Below are 19989 nucleotides of genomic sequence, written 5' to 3'. Positions count from 1 at the left end.
GGGGGATGTGGTCCGATATCGTACAGCATAAATACTCCGAGTTCAGCACATTGGGCCAGAACTGTTCATTGCAGAAGACGTAATCTTATCTAGTATGGAGCATTACGTGGCCCCTGGGTGACCCCAATTGCTAGTGAAATGACCGCTAGCAAGGGCCCATCTAGCGCACCTTCTAACAACCCAAAGCAGCCATCAGGATACACCAGCGTCTTGCTCTGTAAGAATAGGACGCACAAAGCAATCCAAATCATAGCCTCCCTGACAAATGTAGAATACCTAGAATCAAATGCCTGCCCACTGCAGCCCCTGAATACCTTACCTAAATCAGTAGGAGTGAGGTGCGTCTCCTAAAGGAAGGCTATGTGTATGTGTCTCCACCCAAGGTACACATATATTCTATGCCGTGGTATAAGAGTCTCCATATCCCTAATGTTCCATATCATTATATTATACGTGGTAGCCATAGGGTAAGTGATGTGTCAGAGTTTGCCTTGATGGTATTTCCATTACACATCCAAGGTCCCTTAGCCCGGAAAAACTGCAGATGAAGATCTGTCTCTGTAATTGAGCAGGCAATCACTGGGGGCAGGAATGCTCCTGGAACAGGAAGGCGGTTTGGATTCAGTGCACCCTTTTAATGGAGAAGAAATTTGGGATCCGGTTGGCCAGAACCATTTGTGTTAATCAGTCCTCAAGAAAGAGCTCCATGTTAGGTTCCTCCGCCCTCTCGGGGAAGCCTAGGAATTGGATATTATTGCACCTCAATCGCCCTTCTTCATCTTCCACTTTCGCCTTGAAGTTTCATACTTCAGTCTGTAGGGGTTTTAGTTGATCCTGCATGGCCACCTGGTAGGGGCACTTCGCAGTTATGGTAAAGTCTGCCTCTTTCACTCATGTGGTCCTCTCGCAGTAGCCCAGTTTCCAACTGGAACGCCACGAGTTGGGTCTCCATAGCAGTTTTTGACTTGGATGGCCTGCAGCACTCTGTCAAACATCTTAGTGTGTTTTTCATGGGTGCTCTCCAGCTTGTGTATCAGATCAACTGGTGCGGAGGAAGCTGCAAGCATAGCCCTCTGAGGGGGCAGAGGCTTGGAGGCCTTCGGTCTGACCATGCTCCAAAGACTGCAGTCCACAGTGACTGGGAACCCAGAGCAGGGTAGTCGATCATCCTGCTCCAGTGCTGGGAGCTCTCGGGGTGGGGGGAGCACTCTGCATCGTGCAGCACCCTAACACTGTAGAGGCTTGAGAGTTCCTAATCCTTCCAGCAGTATCAGCGCTACAGTGTTCTCCAGGGGGTCGTGTGTGAATTCAACGTAGATAGTGAGGACCCTTATCTATGGCCCACACTGTCACAGTCTGCAGCTAGGCACTTCAGTGGGCCCCAAATCAACGCTTCAGAGTACCCTTTTCTGGCGATCAAGGGAGTACAGTGTGCGTGTGGGAGGCGAGGAGACGGAGCAGGGGTCTACAGCTCAACGTGCCCCAGTGAGCCCCACTGTGGCGTCTACTTTTGGCAACGCAAGGGTGTCGCCCAACTGTTTTAGTACCTTGTGCTTAGGTGTGGCCCCTTTAGTTACTCATGGGGTTTGAAATGCTCCAGTGGCTGCACAGGCAACACTTACCTCAAGTCCCCTACGGCGACGGAGGCCAACTGCCAACCAGGCCCCCACAGTAGTCGATCCTGGAGTCCTCCGTGTTATGTAAAAGTCCATCCCCCGGGTGGGATGAATGTGTGGCAATGGAAGTTATCACAAGATTTCTGATAGAGACTACTAGCTGCAGATTCCTTCACGTAGAATTATCCCCAGGCATGAGACTGGATCCAGAAACTTTTTTTGCTACAGCATCCCTACGCGCCGGGGCGACATCACGCGACTCCGCCCAGGCGGATCCGTTCCTTGCTACGGGCCTGTTAAGGGGCCCCCTTTCTTCCATTCTTTTAGTGGAACAGTGTGCGAATGCCTTCGGGCTTTAAAAGTTCCACTTTCTGTGGGCGTCTTATGTCGGCGACAGACCCTCACCTCATTTGTATGTGGTGTTTGGGGGAGGATCACGGCACCGCAGATTGTGTGGCCTGCCAACAGTTGAAGCCGAAGTTGCGGCGGAAGTGCTGAATGAAACTTCTCTCGGCGCGTCTCTCCAGGTCGACGTCCTCCCCTCGGTCTGCTTCGGCAGACGTCTTCATGCCCGGCCGTGGTCGTCGTCCTCGCCTTTCTCCGATGTCACGTGAGCGTCGCTCCCCGGTGGGTAAGTGTCGCAGTTCGTCCCCGTGGGCTGGCTTCTGGCCTACCGGGGGCGTGGACTCTCCGCGGGTGATGCGGCCCCGCGTGTCATCCTATCCACCGTTTTCCGGTGTTGGGGCGTCGAGAGTCCAGATGGAGACTTACGCGGCGGCTTTGCAGGCCTCACTAGCGTCTCCTCCTCCTTCCCTTCCTGGGACGTTGGCGGATCCCTCGCCCTGCGCCCCGGCGCCGACTGTTTCGGATCCAGTCTTGGAGGAATTGGTGCTGTTGGGGTGCGGCTCCTCTGGGGCACCTCCTTCAGGCCACAGCGTCTCTGCCTCACCGCAAACTCCCGCGGGGTTCCCTGTGGTGTCACGGGAGGTCGCCGAGGCTCGGGTCGCATCCCCGAGCCCCTCTTGTTCCCTTGGCAGGGTGGTCCTGTCTAAGGCCGAGGTGACGCCGCTACAGCGCTGACAGCAGCTGGACCATGCGGAGCCACAGGTGTCGGTGGACCCTCCTCGTCCTGCTCTGGGTCGAGGCTGAGGGTGGACCCCTCGTCCCTCTCTGGGCCCCTCTCGTACCTCCCCACAGGTGGCTGCCTCGGATGGTGAGTCGGAGGTTGTATCGTCCCTGGCGCCGCCACAGGTGTTGCCGGGCGATCTTCACCTCCTTCTGGGCCGCGGCCGGTGGAGGGCTTCGGGCCCCTACCCGGGCCGTTCCCCCACGTAGGTGGTTGCCTTGGCAGGGGTCGGGCCGGCGTCATTCTGGCACCGCTCCGGGGCCAGTGCGGCTCCAGCTCTACTCCAGTCTCCGATGCGGGGTGACTTGGAGGTCCCTTGTCCGGTGACGCCGGATGGCGCCGGCGTCCTGCCTCAGGCAGCGGACTCCACTGCTCCGCGCAGGGGTCGTACCGCGGATTAGTCTTCGGATGCTCCTTCTCTGGAGGCAGGCTGCATATTAGTGTCGTCCTCCCCGAAGACTGGTTGCCGTGTGGTGTCCTTTTCACCGGCATCGAAGGGCGGCTCCCCGCCCTTCCTGAGGCAGAGATGTTCGTTGGAAGAGCGGCAGGTTCCTCATTCTTCGGCCCCTCCTAACTTCCAGGTCTAGCCCTTGCCCGCTCCGCTTGGCCTTGGGGACGGCCGCCTTGGTTTGCAGCCGTCGCCTATGGCGGTGCTGCTTTTTCCACCGCGGGCCCTACGAATGCGGGTGCGGCCTTCACTCACATGGTGTCCACGGCTGTGGGCATCCTACGCATTGGGTGACCCGGTGGCTCACTTTCCGGCGGACCATCTATTGGAGGTCCTCCACCAGGGCTCTGGTGGGAGGGAAATCTTGCTTCCCTTTGAAGGTTCGCTCCTTTCTGCCTTGACGGGGGCTTGGATGCGTCCTGCCTCAGGGGACCCGGTGCCTCCGCATCTTCTGCACCGGCACCTTCCGGCGCCGCGTGACCTTGATTGTCTTTCCCTTCACCCCTCACCCGCCAGCCCCCTTTTGCGGACTGCTTTTCCCTCCCTGCCACCCCTGTTGACTCCGCCGTCCTGAGAGGCCCACTGGCTGAACACTTGGGGAACGCAACATTTTCGCCCCGAACCAGCGCGGCCCTGCGGGCCCTTAACACCTTGTGTTTGCTGGCTAGGGCCTCCTCCTGTTTGTGGGACTCGGTTGAGTCTCTGGGGTCTGCAGCGTCACAGGAGTCTGCCGAGAGCTTGTGGCGTTTATTCTCCGCTCCGCTCTGGACATCTCAGAGGTGCTGGGCCGGGCCATGGCTTCCTCTGTCGCTCTCCGTCGCCATGCTTGGTTTCGGGACGGCGTCTTCCCCGAAAATATACGGGAGAGGCTCATTGATCTCCCATTATATGGCAGCCTGTTGTTCCATGCCCCGGCCGACTCTGCCATCCAGAGACTGTTGGCAGGTCTCCGTCCTCCTCCTCCGCCTTGTCTTCCTCCTCCTCCGTCCCCTCCTCAGTGACTTCTGAGTTGGGTTGCTTATGGGCCTTCTTAGGCCGGCTGTTCTGGTTGTGGAGTATGTTTTTCTGGCCATTTACGTCCTTCCTTGGGACTTTGGCATTGTTGGCTGCTGGACGGCCCTTTTGTTGATTGTGTGTGAGTTCTGCAGGAGTTGTTGCGCAGACTTGGCCCTGAGATTGGGCCTTCTGCTTTGCTTGGGCTGCTTGTCAAGCCTGCAGCGGGGGTGTTTTTTTCCCCATGGTTCTTTTGTTTCTTCCTCTGCTGCAGAAGTTCTTCCAAAGAGTGTTCCCATATCTTGGGACTTAACGTGCCCTATGTGGTGTAGGGGTAGCTGTCATATGGCTTGCGCTCTGCTAGAGGGTTTTGTCGCCTTCGGGTACCTGTTCTCCATGGCGTTTAGGTAGGTTGCTTTTGCTTCCTGAGGTCGTGTGCGCGGCCACTCGTAGTGGTGGCCCGGGCATCTCCTCCTCTCCCTGCTCCTGTTCTGAGGTCTGGGATGTTCGTGTGTTCTCCCTTGCCAGGCGTCACCTCCTCAGCCTTCCTTTGGCCTCAGGCTGTTCTTCTTGCTTCTGACTTTGAGTGCCGGCACTGTTCTGGCTGGCAGGCTGCTCTCCATCTGGAGTGGGTTCGCCTTCTTTTCCCTAGTTTCCTTGGGCCCTCTAGGCTGCTTCTTCTTCTGCTTTCCTGTCTTGGCATTGGGCGGAAGCTATGTTGCCTTGTGGGGGAGTGGGGTGCTTCGGCCTCTCAGTCCTTGCCCTTGGTTCCTCTGCTGTGAGTGTACGAGCCTCTTCAGCCTTCTTTCCCTCCTACGTCCCCTTGGGGTCGGTGGGGTTCTGCTTGTAGGGGTTCCCTTGGCCTGGCAGGGGCGAGGTTCTACCTGGTCCACAGATCTGGTCCCCTGTGAGGCCCTCTGTTCTGCATTGGCTGGTGGGGTCCTTTCGCAGACCCTCCTTTCCAGGGGTTTTTGCTAGGGTATCTATTCTATGTGAAGGAATCTGCGGATAGTAGTCTCTATCAGATGTACGAGTTACTTACCTTCGGTAACGATGTATCTGGAAGAGATGATTCTAGCCGCAGATTCCTTCACGGCCTGCCCTTCTTCCCCTATTCTGCGAGGACCCTTGGGTTGGTCTTCGGTACTCGCCTCCCGGTGAGGGCTGTGTCTCCTGTGAGTGCCTTCCTTGTTTGTGACGGGTGACTCCTTCTGGGGGCGGTTCATTCCTCCTTTGGTTCTTTGGAGGTTCCGGTGCCCTGCTGCTCTGGCTACTCCAGGTTTGAGGGGGATTGCTTCCTATCCCTGTCCTCCCTCCCCTCCCTTCCTTCCATTGCTATCCTCTGATTAAGGGTCATCTGGCCAGGTCTTGCCCTTGTCCCTTGTGGGTGGTTGCCCTCTAGGTTGGGGTGGCTTGGAAGTTTGTTGTTCCCGTCTGTCTTGGGGCTGGTCCCATTCCTTGCTCAGGATGGTGGGGGTGGGTTTACTAAGTGTGCCATGCGTTTACGCATGTTCTTTGCCTCCGGGGCACAGGGATGGGAGGTTGTCTATGTGCTGGCGGAGTGACTGCGCAGGTTTCTGCTTGTTCTTTTTCTTTCTTCTTTCCCTGCCCTTGGGTTCTGCGGTGTTGGCACTATGGTGGTGGTGTTAGTCCCCGTTTCTTTCCAATTTTTCTGCTCTTCGCACACTGTTCCCATGCTTCCACAGTTTTTTATCTGGTGGTTCCGCGTTGTGGTGCGGAAAAGTTCTCCGAAGAAAACTGACGTCGGCGCGCCGGGGTGGGTCTTATGTTACCTCGCTGACGTCACGTACACGGACGACGCCTGGGCGGAGTCGCGTGATGTCGCCCCGCCCCCGGCGCGCAGGGATCCCGTGGCAAATAAAGTTTCCGGATCCAGTCTCACGCCTGGGGATAATTCTACGTGAAGGAATCTGCAGCTAGAATCGTCTCTACCAGATACATCGTTACCGAAGGTAAGTAACTCGTACATTTATTCCTCTGCCACCAGCCCTCCTCAGATTGTGTGACTATTCATATTCACTGGATTCTTAAACAGTGGTGGCCTGGGGGCAGTTCCATACCCCCACCCCCCACCCCCCGCCATGTAGTCAAAACCAGGACAGTGTCTTGGAGCTCAGTATGAGCTGGCTGGTCACACTGTCCCCTTTGGTCGACCCAGCTCCCATAATGCGGCGAGATAAGACCCCTCCCTGCTGCTCAGCAACTGTCCCTCGCCAAAGGCAGCATCTCAATTCCACCTCGACCTGGTCCCTGTCATCTGTTGCAGCCAACGGCCGTAGAGGCTTAATTGTCTGATCAGCCACTTCTGCATGTAGGTCACCAGGAAAGCACCAAGTCCACTGTGCGGCTGCCGTAATCTCTGCCGTGCTGTCCCCCAGGCATCTTCCGCACGGGCCTCCCATACCGGTGGCTCACCGGTGCCGCTGCCCCACCGGTGCCGCTGCCCTCCCCCTCTGTTCTCCCAGGCCGCGGTAATGAGGCTCACTTCCTCAGCCTCCCGGTGCACATCTCCTGCAGGCAAAAGTCACAGGCAGATATAGAATCCTGCCGTAGGCAGCCTCTCACGACACGGACTGTCCACGGAGCGCTGGATATTCTGGTTGGCCGTGTGTTCCTTAAGGTGATGTACCCTTTCAGGGCCTCTTCTGCGGCAGCCCTCTGGCGGCACCACCCCAGAGCACCCAGGTGGCGAAGGGCAGTTTAGCGGTCCAAGCTGTGGGCCCCCACCGCACAAGCTTCTCCTACCCCTTCCTGCATCATTCCTAACAAGATCATTCCGTATAGTAATGCGAACTACCTATTTATTTATGTTTTTTTATATAGCGCAAACTTTACCCGAAGGTGTCGGAGCACTTCACAATAGAACCAGTTACATCACATAAGGACTTCAGAGTACATGAATTACTTAAAATATGCGAAGCAGATAAATTCTAAACTCACATAAGAATGGTAGTAAGTACTTATGTCTACTACAGATACTAGTGGTTAGAGTTACATGTATACAAGTTGCAAATTCACTCAAGATTACAATTTAAGAAAAGTTAAAGTGATTATGGTTGGACAAATATACATTACATATTTACAGAGCATGATCTTCTCGCCATTGCTGGGGGGTTTGCGGTGCTAGTTCAGCCAGGCCTTCAGGGTGCTGTTGCACTCACAGTTGATGATCGCAGTGGTAGAAGGCCGGGTAGTGGTGGGCGAAGGAGGCGTCCTGGGGCTGTTCTTGAGCTCGTGCTGGGCACCAATTATGGGAAGGGGGTAGCTTGGCGCTGTAGGGCATGGAGGCTCCATAGCTGGTGTAGGAGAGTTTGTAAATGGAGGAAAGGTAGTCATTGGTTCGGTGCTGTGGGAGAGAGACTGGAGTAGTGGGAACCGGCCAGTCTGCGGTGCGCCCCGGCCAGTCTGCGGTGCGCCCCGGCCAGTCTCAGGTTCCCCCTGAACTGAACCCCTGAGCGGGGCGTCTCCCTCAAAGGAACTCACTGGTGTGGCCGCGGGGGTGATCAGGGTGGCCCCCGCGATCAAAGGGAGGCCGCCATTTTAGTCCTGGTGCTAGGGCTGTAGCCAGGAGGCATTGAAGCCTTTCCCTGTTGCGTCATGGTAACACATTAGTCAACAACACAATTTTTTGCTCAGAAAGGAGTAATTATTCCTTATCTATAATTAATTCTGAAATCTTTGTTTTTGTTTTTTGTGTGGACAGGACTTGACGTTAAAGCATGGCTGGCGAACCGGGGCAATCATCCCTGAATTAAGATACGAGATTAAAATAATGAACACAGAGCAATATATCGAGAACATGACTTGGCTGCAGGGCCTGACGGGATTACTGGAGCGCATGCAGGTTTGTTAAGAAATGTAAATACATTACCCACTCTTGGGGATACAGCCAGTTCTTTCTGCATCATTAATAAATTAACCACCATCCCTCATACGATCTGATACCATGTGCAACTTCTAACAAAGGGCATTTGTGACTGTACTCGCTCGGAGCAGTTCAGGGTTCTGGCCGTTTACTGGGGTACACGGACGGGAACTGCATCTTCGCGAGTGGTCCCGAGAGTTTACAGCAATGATGTTCCCATCGTCGGACTTGCACGCAGTGGCCTCTGCGAAAAGGTAGAACCAGACCAAGCTAATAAAGTCTGTGACGGTGGCTCTTCATAAAAGAATCTGTGAACCAAATTCTTCATGAATGATTTTGCCTACTGTATTAAAATACACGTGCACTCCCTCTAAAGATTGAACACGTGCATTCAGAACGTGAGCCTTGCTCTATTTTCTAGCCTCACTTCCACCATTTGGGTTTCAATACCATGTATTACACCAGTAAATCCAATTATCCCTATAAGAAGGTACCCAATATAATGATGTTTAATTATCATATGTCTTCCAACAGTACGTACCAATCACCAACCAACGGAACGCCTTGGTTAGACCTTCCAGCAATCTGACACACTTCCCAAAGACTCCAGGCTCAGGCTGGACAGTGGACATACATTCAGACTCCTGGAACGTCTTATGGCACAGAAAACCACTGAGGTCAATTAACACCGCTTATTTAACCCACACAACCAGGGGCGTAGCTGGGGTGTGACACCCACCCTAATAAGTGTGTTTTCTGATGAATAGTTCGGTACAGGTACTTTCAGTCGAGTGTTGTGAGATGTCCGTCGGATTTCACCAGTACATTTTACACACACACACACACTCCCTCCCTCTCTGTTTTCAGAGTCCTTAAAATATTTGTTATTTTACGAAATATTGTGTTTTCTCTCTTAGTGCTGCTACCAATTCTCATTCCTCTCCCTTTCCACGGCCCCTTAGGCCCCTCTCATGTACTCTGTTTGACCTATAACGTTTCGAAACACTATGCCAGCCTGTTAGTCTGAAGCTCCCCCCTCCGCCCCCCAAATCTTACTGACCAAGCTACGCCCCTGCACAAACATTGCGAACCATCACTAAACATCCCTTGAAGTGGACTGAAATTAATCAATCAAATACAGCGACTGGGGCTAGAATGACACTGATCCATGTGAATCTCGCATCCAGGCATTGAACATTCTACAGAGTCGTACAAAAGGAAGACATGAAATAATACCACTTGTAACATAACCATGAAGCTTGGCCGCATCTGCTTTGATTAGATCAGATTTAACCAGCGTGTTTATGGTAAAATAAGAGATTATTCTGACTTATATTTCCTTCATCTATTGTCCTGAAGCCAGCATACACCCTATGAGGACCTTACGTGAAATAGTCTGATTCTTAATAATACTTTAATAGTTTGTACATCCGATCAAAGCAGCTTTTATTTTTTATTTAAACAACGTGTTACATTAGAAGGGAGAAAAACAAGCTGAATATAAACTGAGGGTCTCTTTTCAATAATGTTAACGTAATACAGATTATTGGTTGTTGTGAAGCTCCATGTTGCGGTTTTAACTCTTGTATTCTACATGATTGTCCAACCTGGTTTTGCAATGATTTTAATTTAATCTCGCAACAATATTTATTTATTTATTCATTCATCACAGGAAAACTGGCTGCCTTTTTACTTTCCTCGTCTTCGGTTTTGCCCATGTATGGCTTTACATAGAAGATTACCAGGTGACTCAATATCTCTGGCTCACAAACTATCAAACTCTGGCTTTATTTGTACAAGTTATTAATTTTAGGAAATTGATACCGTTGTCTCAGGGCTACAAATGCTAGGTGTTAGGTTGCACCTACTTGTAAGAGGAAAGACCAGGACTGGAAGTGGTCTTCCACTGGCTTGGAGTCACATAGCTTCTATATATTTTGGCCATGATGAATTATAACTGATTGGTGTTGTTGCTGCCATCGAGTAATGAAGACACAAACCCATTACTATGCAAATTCATCCGTATTGGAAACATCATTTATTGGCTTCAGTTGTATGTTTACATTGACCATATAGCACTTGACGTTATTAAAGCACTTCAAAGATTCTGATTTTCCTGGAGTTCCTGATCCTGTCTTCCATAACTGCTGTTTCTTTACATTGTAATCAATTGTAAAATGAGATTTTCATGCCTTTCAAAATGGAAACTCAGATAGCTGCCAAAAAGCCATCTTCTACCATCCCTTTCCTTCTAAAGGCTTAAACAAAAGATAGGAGCTTGGTGTCATGGGTGGACTAAACTTATAATTAAAATGTTTCCAAGATCTCCCCTGATGGGGCAATATTCACTGAGTGTTTATGGCATTCAATATTTGGAGTCCAATATATGGAGTTCAGCCATTTTTTTTATTGTTGTACTAGTTAGTCTGAGTAAAGATATAAAAGTGCAAAATACTGTGTGAATTTTATGACCACCAGCCCAATCTGAAAGAGCTCACTAACTATCTTACCAAGAATTAGAACTTCTACATGTGTACTTTATACAAATTACGACCCTTTTTTTTTGGAAGATGCACCTAAAGCTTCTATTGCGAGGGACACCATTGGCTCCCTCTTAGATTACTGCCATTAATTGTTTTAGGGGCACCTAAAAAGATAATTGTTTGATTGCAGATAATCCAAAGTCATGCATCCAAAGCAGTGGTTAGAGCTCCTTGTAAATCCAATGGCTAACATTGCTCGATGAATAGAATTTAAAGTACCATCTTGTGTATATAGCCTTGAAGGAAGAATGTCCGACTACTGAAAACCTGTCTTTCAGAGATATTCCTCCTCTCAGGAGTTCAGATCGAACAGTCTACAGCTGCTGACTAAACCCAGATGCCAGAGAAGTATTGTTTGGGATTAGGGAAGCCGAAATGCTACGAGTAATGGAGGCTCGCCTTTGCAACCTACTCCCTGACAAGGGTTAAGATGCACAATATTTTGGATGCCTAAAACAAAAATTTAAAGTCCTTTTGTTAGCATGCTTTAAAGTTCAGAGCAAGCATACTTGGAGCGCCTGGATATGCTTTGTTTGTCGCGCTTTTCAATTATTTAGACTTTGCACGTAATGTTCAATGCAAACAATGTTGACCACTGTGCAAAAGCTCTCTTTAGTCTATGCAACTGCCCAAATATTCTCCTGAATGGGCACATTCCCAAGCCATTTCTTCTCTTTTGGTATTGTGAGTAGATTTGGACCATTCCTCTGTGTTTAGATGCTCTTCTTTACCCAGAGACAATTGCACCTTTCTTTATACTACATTTGTTTTTGTATACAAGTAAACTTCCGTAAATGTTTCATTTTCACATAGACCACAAACACTTGTGAAGCATGAAACCATGTCTGTAAAAGCTGTCTTGAGCTGTCTCTAGCATGTGCTCAAAACTTCTTGCGTGTTAGTTTATCAGGGGTCAAATGTGTTAGTGGTAGACCTGGCGCCATTGGCATGGGTTTCCCCTGTATTATTGCCTTTGCCTCCTGTGTTTTTGCTGTGGGTAAGACTTCGTTTTTGCTAGTCTAGATTCTTTGGGCACTTAGCCACTTCTGTTCAGTGCCAAAGTACAAGTTCTCCCTTTGTAAAGTATTGTTATGGATTAGTGATTTCCTGTTTGGCATATGTGATTTACTAGTCAGTCTCTTGTACAGTGCACTGTGTGTGCCCAGGGCCTGTAAATCAAATGCTGCTAGTGGGCCTGCAGCACCAATTGTGCCACCCACATAAGCAGCCTGTAAATGTAACTCCGGCCTGCCATTGCAGAGCCTGTGTGCAGTCTAGTACTGCCATGTCGACTTGGCACGTGCACCCACTTGCCAGGCGCTACCCTTCCCTTTTATTACCTGTTAGTCATCCCTAAGGTAGGCCCAAGGTACCCATGTGGGCAGGGTGCAGTGTATGTAAAAGGTAGGACATGCGCTGATGTGTGTGGCATGTCTTGATAGTGAAATACTGCCAATTTCGTTTTCAACTATTTCAAGTCCGTCGTAGGATTCAGTGTCTGGAAGGCACCATAGAGAGCACCGCCTCATTTCGCAACGCAACTCTGGTCTCACCGACTCAGTCAATGGGCCGCTGCTTGCACCGTGTCCTGTGGCCATCGCAGTCCACACCGCTTTGCTACATGCTGCACTGACGTCATTGACTCCGTCGCTGCCCGACTCGAACATCGACCGGCTCCGTCACCACATCGTGGCCTGCGAACACCACATCGAGCACTATCTCACCCTGCAACGCAAGCCTTGGTCTCACCGACTCCGTCAATGAGCCTCTGCCTGCACCGAGCCGTGAGGACACCGCATACTGCAACGTTTCCATCTCTATCAATCAATCAAGCGTTTGTTAAGCGGGACAACTCACCTGTGAGGGTCTCAAGTCGCTGGGGAGAGGGGGGCTGCAGGATCCGGTCCCTCAAGGAGGAGGTCCGTCGAAGAGCCAGGTCTTGAGGTTTCTTACGAAGATGGGGAGCGATGTTGTCTGTATGAGGTGAAGCAGAAGGGCGTTCCAAAGCTTTGGCCACGAGGAAGGAGGAGGAGTTGCCTCCCGATCTGGTTTTTCTGGTGCGTGGGACCACGGCGTAGGAGAGCTGGGCTGATCGTATGGTCCTTTGGGGTGGCGTGGAAATTAAGTCTGCTGTTCAGGTATGCTGGTCCGGTTTCGTGGAGGGCCTTGTGTGCTTGGATGAGCATCTTGAAGGTGACTCTTGCTTCGATGGGGAGCCAGTGGAGTGTGCGCAGGGTCTGGGAGACGTGGCAGTGTTTTGGCAGGTTGAGGACCAGTCTAACGGCGGCGTTCTAGATGTTCTGTAGCTTGCGGGTGAGGTTTTTGTTCATTCCGGTGTAGAGTGCGTTGCCGTAGTCTAGTCTGCTGGTGACCAGGGCATGAGTGCTGGTTTTTCTGTGTTCAAGGGGGATCAATTTGAAGGTCTTAAGTAGGAGGCGGTGGGTGTGGAAGCAGGAGGACGAGACGGAGTTGATCTGGCGGTCCATTTTGAGTTTGGAGTCCAGGATGATTCCCAGGTTATGTGTGTGTGGTCCGTGTGGGTGGGCGGGTTTCCGAGGGCTGAGGGCCACCAGGTGTCGTTCCAGGCATCAGGGGTTGGGCCCATGATGAGTACTTACGTCTTGTTGGTGTTTTGTTGTAGGCAGCTGTTTTTCATCCATTTGGCGACAACTTCCATGCCTTCTCGAAAGTCGTGTCTGGCGGTGTTGGGCTCGTTGGATAGGGAGAGGATGAGATGGGTGTCGTCTGCGTAAGAAACAATGGTGAGTCTGTGGGTTCTGACGATGGGGGCGAGCAGAGCCATGTAGACGTTGAAGAGCTTGGGACTGAGGGAGGATCCCTGAGGGACTCAGCAGGTGGTTGGTGTAGGATCTGAGAGGAAAGGGGGGAGTCTGACCCGCTGCATTCTGCCGGAGAGGAAGGAGCTGACCCAGTCGAGGGCCTTGTCATGGATCCCTGTGCCGTGAAATCTGCATATTAGAGTGCGGTGGGAGACTGTGTCAAACGCCGCTGAGGTCGAGGAGGATGAGGGCTACTGTTTCTCCTTTGTCCAGTAGGGTGTGGATGTCATCTGTTGCCGCGAGGAGGGCGGTTTCCGTACTGCGGTTTTTCCTGAAGCCAGATTGGGAGGAGTCGAGGATGTTGTGTTCTTCGATGAAAGTGGCGAGTTAGTTGGTTGTTGATGGCTTTCTCGATGACTTTTGCAGGGAACGGGAGCAGGGAGATGGGTATGTAGTTTTTGAGGTCGATGTGGTCCGCCAAGGGTTTCTTCAGGAGGGGGTTGACCTCGGCATGTTTGCAGTCATCGGGGAACGAGGCGTCCACCAGGGAGCCGTTGATGGTGTGGCGGAGCATGGGTGCGATGGTGTCGGCAGCTCTGTTGAAGACGTGATGGGGGCAGGGTTCCGTGGGGGCCCCGGAGTGGATTGACTTCATTGTCTTCAGTGTGTCTTCGGTGGTGAGGGCTGTCCAGCTGTCAATCGTTGGCTTCGTGGTGTCGGGGTGGTTGGTGGGAGTTCTGTGTGTTGGTTGTCTTCATCTAAGTTGTCATAGATGCTCTTGATTTTGTGGTGAAAGAAGGTGCTGAGTTTGTCACAGAGGTCTTGTGAGGAAGGTATGTCGGTCGACTGGCTGGTGGGTTGGGCGAACTACTTGATGTTGAAGAGTGCTTTGCTGTTGTGTGCATGGGTGGAGATTCTGTCTTCAATTGCTTTTTTCCTTGTTTTTCTGATGAGTTGGTGGTGGGCGTTGGTAGCGGCTCTGAAGTTGTTGTGAGATTCTGTGGATTTGGTGTTCCTTCAGGCCTCTTCAAAGTGGCGGCAGGTGCGTCTGGATTCTCGAAGTAAGGTGGTGAACCCTCTGGCTTTCTTGGCCTGGGTGTTTTTGTTTTTCTTGAGGGGGAAATGGTGTTGGCGCTGTCGGAGATCCATCTGTGCAGGGTTCGGGCTGCTGTGTTGGGATCGTAATTTTCTGCGATGGTTGGGGTGGAGTTGCTGAGTGAAGAGGTGAGCTGGTGTTCGGTGATTCTGGTCCAGTTTCTTTGTGGGAGCAAGTGTTGGTGTCTGTGGATCGTTGGAGTTCTGAAGGTGAAGTGGACGCATCGGTGGTCAGTCAATAGGAGTGCGGTGGTGTGGCTGAAGGTGATGGAGTTTCCTGTTGTGAAGGGGGGGTCGAGGGTGTGTCCTGCTGAGTGCGTTGGTTCGGTCACGATTTTGCGGAGTCCAATGTTGTGGAGGTTGTCCAGGATGGATGTGGTGTTGGGATGCAGTTGGTTGTCGATATGATAGTTGAGGTCTCCCAGCAGGGTGTAGTTGGTGGATGCAATGGCATGCCGGGAGATGTCTGTGATGGCGTTGGTGAACGGTCTGCAGGGTCCAGGGGGTCGGTAGATGAGGGTTCCTCGGAGGGTGGCGGCGGCGTTGGTCTGTATCTTGAAGTGTAGAACTTCCATCATGTCTGTGGGCTCGTCAGGGAGTGTGCTCAGGTGGAGGGTGGATTTGTGGACGATGGCGATTCCTCCTGGGCGGGTGTGGCGGTCCTTTCTGGTGATTTTGTATCTTTGGGGGGTGGCGATGGCGATGTCCGGCCCCGAGGTGGTGTTGGTCCAGGTTCCAGTAAAGAACGCTACGTTCGAGGTGGTGCTGTCGAGGAGGTCCCAGATTTCGGTGGCGTGTTTGTGGAGGGATCGCACGTTGAGGAGGATGCATTGCACGGTCATCGGTTCGGGTGTGTTCTTGCAGTCTGGTTGTGCTGGGTCTGTTTCTGTCGGTTGTATAGGTTTGTCGGCAGCGGTGACAGCTGAAGGGTCCGTGGGCGTTGGCCGGCGAAGCTAGCTTGCAGTTGTTGCGGCCTGGATTGAGTTTGTGGAGTGGTGCAGGGCTGTAGCGTTGGCGGTGCGGAGGTTCAGGGTTCCTGGTGCTGGTCGCAGTCAGGTCGTGGACAGGCGCAGACGGGCGTGTCTTAGGCACGCCAGCGGTGCGCCCGCTGCGTGCGCCTGTTGCGGGCGACATCTTATAGGGGAGGTGGGAGGGAGGAGCAGGCGGGAGGTGGGAGATGAAATGGTGGAGGGGAGGGGTCGCGGGGAAAAAAAGTAAACAGTGTACACAAGTGATGCACAGAAGTCAGCAATATGGGCAGAAAACGTCAAACATGCGAGCGGGTAAACCTGGGATCTCCATCTCACATCGCAACCACAACACGTGCCCCGGATCGGCTCATATTATCGTGTCGACCGCTGTTAGCCCGAAACCGGTCCCAGAATGCTTGTTTCCGGTCCAGGGAAGACATGGCTGGCAGTTCGGGCTGGACTTTTCCCATGAGGCAGGGTCAAGACTGATTTGCATATAGCTGTGTCTGAACTGGGATGGCGAAGTGAGCTAAAGGACGATGATGGATTCAACCCAGATCTGTGACTGGGGGTGAGTGTCTGAGAAGTTTCAGCTCTCTTTCCATCATCTCCTTGTGTTTGCTACACCCAGTTAATTTCACTGATGTGAGGCTATGGAGCAGAATGCTGCCTTTCATCCTGTAGAGAATATGAGTCAGTGCAGCCAATACTTTGACAAAATAAATGAGTCTGGATGCCACCTCTGATCTGACCTTGGCAAAGCGACAAGAATCATTTCCTTTCTGAATTCCTTTTGCTGGAATATAATCGATGAGAAAGAGAAAAATGTGAAACTCATGGAACATCTGACTGCTTGATTAAAATGGCATTTCCCTTGAACTTGGGTTCTGGATAACTGGTGAAAATGCTGTTGTGGGGCACTCATGATTCACTGAAAGAAATCTGGATATAGGGTTTGCTATCACAATTTACTGTGCCCTGGTGATGGCCCACAGAAACATGAACATTTTGAGCCGGAAGTCAGAATTTTTAGATTCCTTCTTGGGGGCGGGTTCCCATAGGTTATTCCTGCTTCTGTGCTCCGATAGAACCTTGTGTTGCCTCATGACTCTCTTGGAAAGTTATTGAGATGAGCCTCCTGCTACAGCATATTAAATTGACCTCTCTCTCTCACATCAAGTGTCTTGTATTGTGAGTTGTCCATGTGGGCTGCCACACAGCCGGCATTGACCGGTTATCACTGACTGAAGTGAAACATCTGTTGAAAATGCATGCATTTAGCAAACTTATTTCCGGGCACCCCAAGCGAGAAAATACATGGCTGTGGTTATCAGCATCAGCATACGCTCCAAATTCTGTGGCACAACCTCTCTGAGACACTCCAGAATAAGACTCGTGCAAGCTTGCATTGGGTATTATGAACACAGAGGAATCCATTATTACCAAAGGGAAGCTGACTTGTGTTGTCTGGCTTCTGGAGTACCAGATGCCTATCCACATCAGAGGTGGTGTGAACACCGAGGAACGTTATAGTAAGACACTGTCTTCAGAAGCCAGTCATCTAATTGTGAATGCAGGAAGATTAGCATCTTAATTTCAGCAGCCATTAATCACCATGCATTTGGAGAAAACACCAAAAAGCAGTCGTCATCAGGCCTTGAGGTAAAGCTCTACTGATTACGCTCTTTTAAACTTTCAAATTTTAAGATTTTTGTCTCGCTGAGCGATGTGGATGAGAACAGAATGCATCGTCGAAATCTACTAAGTACATTTAGCCTCCCTACAGCAAATGTGGTTAAATTGTGTTTAACTCCAACATCCTTATTTTGTCTTTCTTTGGTACTTGCATTTTGTAAAGCTAGAATGTGTCTAAAATCTCATTTGTGCTGTGAGAGTTTTTAATTCTGCCTTGGGCAAAGAGCTCTTAAATATGCTTTTAGGGGCTTCTCTTCCTCTATCTTCCTTTGTTTCGTTGCCTTGTAAAGTCTTCTTTCTTCTCTAGCTCAATTAATTTGTTGTTATGGTCTGCAATCTTAATTTTGATTATTTCAAGAACTAGAGAAAGAGCACTATAGCGCTTTTCGTTGTGCATCCAACCAAAGGGATTTGAGAAAAGGCACAGAGGAACAGTGGTAGTAGCCATTATCCTTGACTCCTACAACATAAGCTGCTGAAAAAGTGATGACGAGATTGGGGACCTTAAGTGCGTTTGAAGCTAAAAATATCTCAGACATAATTGAGATTTGATAATTAGAAATCATATTGGAACGATTTAGCATATTAACGATCCTTTATTTATCATCATTAAAGTGGTGATAGAATTAAAACCTGCAAGGTGTATGAACATCGCCTCTGATGTGAGTCCAGACTTGAATTACAGTGCCTTCTGAATTAGTACAATTCCTACGAATTCTTGGGACACCTTTTGAATGTAACCCCACCCTGAATCTTTGTGTGGGCTAAGATCCCACGGGCTTAGAGGGAATAGACTCATCCTTCCTCTCATGTAAGGTAGGTGCAGATACTTGTTAAAACAGGCACTTCCCCATGTCTCAGAAGATGACTTGTGACTATTAGTGACGCTCCTCTTTCTTTTGGCAGCCACAGCATCAATTCCTTCAATGATGCCTGTGATGTACATTTGGCCAGTCAGGTTCTCGTCATAAGTGTCTCAATGTCCTGTATAGCCAAAGAAGAGCTCACCGCCAGATAACCCCTCAATATCTAGATTGCAGTGGTTTGTGAATGAGTCCAGCCGAAGTGCTATGTTAGTGTTGATGGGTTAGCTAAGAGATGCTGTGAACACTGAAACCAAAAGGTGTAGTGATAAGAGCAGTACACATGCATGCAAAAAGCTTGTTAAAATAGAGATGCCAAAATATTCTGAATTAGTGTAAACATTGTGATGTTTTTCACTGTCCTTAAATTTACATTGAGTTTAATACCAAGCGTATGTGAGATTAGTGAATCGTTTGACCCTGGCAGTAATGATTGTATTACTTTTTTTGTTTTTAAACAAATCGTTATTGTCATAAGCATACAGTGGGGCCTCAATTGCACCCACATATTCATACAGTCAGCATGATAGGGTGGACCATTACAGGCAAAAGGCTCAGTCAGGGCAGCCCATAAAAGGGAACAAGGCAAAACAAGTACTCAAAATAACATGGCATGGGACTGTACATCATATTTGCTCTTGTCTGAGTAATCTGCACTGACACCCATCAGTAAACTACAGGAAAAACCCTGCATAAAGGTACCCTGCAGTGTATTCAAACAGCATCCCCCCTTGCGATATATACTCCTCCCCCCTGAAATAACCAATGGAGTGGGGTAGATTTGGGGCAATCTTCCCTGTCCATCACGTGCCAGTTACTCTACCCTGTTGATCACCACAAGCCAAAAAGGCAGCGAAAGTGACAGCCTCCTAGTGTATCTGCGAGTCAGAGGCACCCTCAGCACTCTGTTTCGTCCCCCCTGTAGTTTAGCCAGAATTTTGTCCCATGCTTGTGTAAACGCCATGGGTCTCCTGCCCTGATGCACCTCCGGGAGCAATGCAGCTCCCTCCCACGTCGTCCAGCGGAGTACATCTGCCCTCAAATTTGGGGAGACCAGTATGATTCCAGTGCATTGTGATTCTGTGCATGGCAAGCCCCAGAGCCAGGTCAACGAACCGGTTAGTAACTTTGTGCTTAGTAGGCTGGGGGTCAAGGACCAGCAGACAGAACCAAGCATGGTGGTCAAAGGATGATCCGTAATCTCCTGCAAGACGTGCACAACCTCAGACCAGTAAGAAGTCAAGAGGGGGCCGACCCAAAGCATGTGGAGGATATCTCCATTAGCATCATGGCAGCATGGGCGGAGTCAGCAGGTAATAGACGCTTAGTTTCAGGGGCGTTAGATATGGCCTATATAAGGTATAAAAATGTAGAAATGTTGGATGCAACCACCTGCATCGTAGTCCAGTCGCTGTCTGTCATGGGGTACCCAAATCCGTTTCCCAGCGTTTGTGCAGTGATATATAAGGGGTGAGCATACGTCTACTCACGGAGGCACGTATTAGTGGCATAACAGAGGAATTGACAGCTGCAAAGTAGTTGAGGCTCCGTATCTCGCTTCCCCCACATCTTGTACACCGACGCAGTCAGGGTACCATATAGCAGGAACGGTAAACAGCCATTCGTACGCATCTTGTAGTTTATGGACATATATTCAGCAGGAACTGCCCAGCTGGGAGATCAAAGTCCATACAAAATTCGGCAAATCAGCACAATTCACCTTCCTCGTATAGAGCCCCATCTTTTCCAAACCCACCGCCTCCCAGTCCTACAGGTGCCCCTCTTCTACCCCACCAAGCTGTGCAACGATAGCCCGAAGCAGCGATCTGGGCAATACGGAGCCCGCAGCCACGTCCGACCAGGTACCTTGTTCCAGCCAGCAGGTTCTCCGCACCGAGAGGCCATGCCGCACTGCATGGGGGGTGGGCTTCCATGGGTTAAGCACAAGGGTCCATAACTGCAGCAAGTCAGGG

The 19989-nt window shown here is 50.6% G+C and overlaps 1 protein-coding gene across 2 annotated transcripts in view; it reads left to right on the top strand.

Moving 5' to 3' along the window:
* Positions 1–19989, top strand: part of NT5DC3 (5'-nucleotidase domain containing 3) — a 402542-nt gene that overhangs the window by 307731 nt on the left and 74822 nt on the right. For both annotated transcript variants that reach the window (XM_085653247.1, XM_085653246.1), the window contains exon 12: positions 7908–8048. In XM_085653247.1, coding sequence (XP_085509373.1) covers positions 7908–8048 — 141 coding nt within the window. The remainder of the gene's footprint in view (positions 1–7907; positions 8049–19989) is intronic.

Source organism: Triturus cristatus, chromosome 4_1, assembly GCF_964204655.1.
Source record: "Triturus cristatus chromosome 4_1, aTriCri1.1, whole genome shotgun sequence".
In the NCBI taxonomy this organism is placed as follows: Eukaryota; Metazoa; Chordata; class Amphibia; order Caudata; family Salamandridae; genus Triturus; species Triturus cristatus.
The sequence above is the reverse complement of the archived record's forward strand: the minus strand, read 5'-3'. Positions and strand labels throughout refer to the sequence as shown.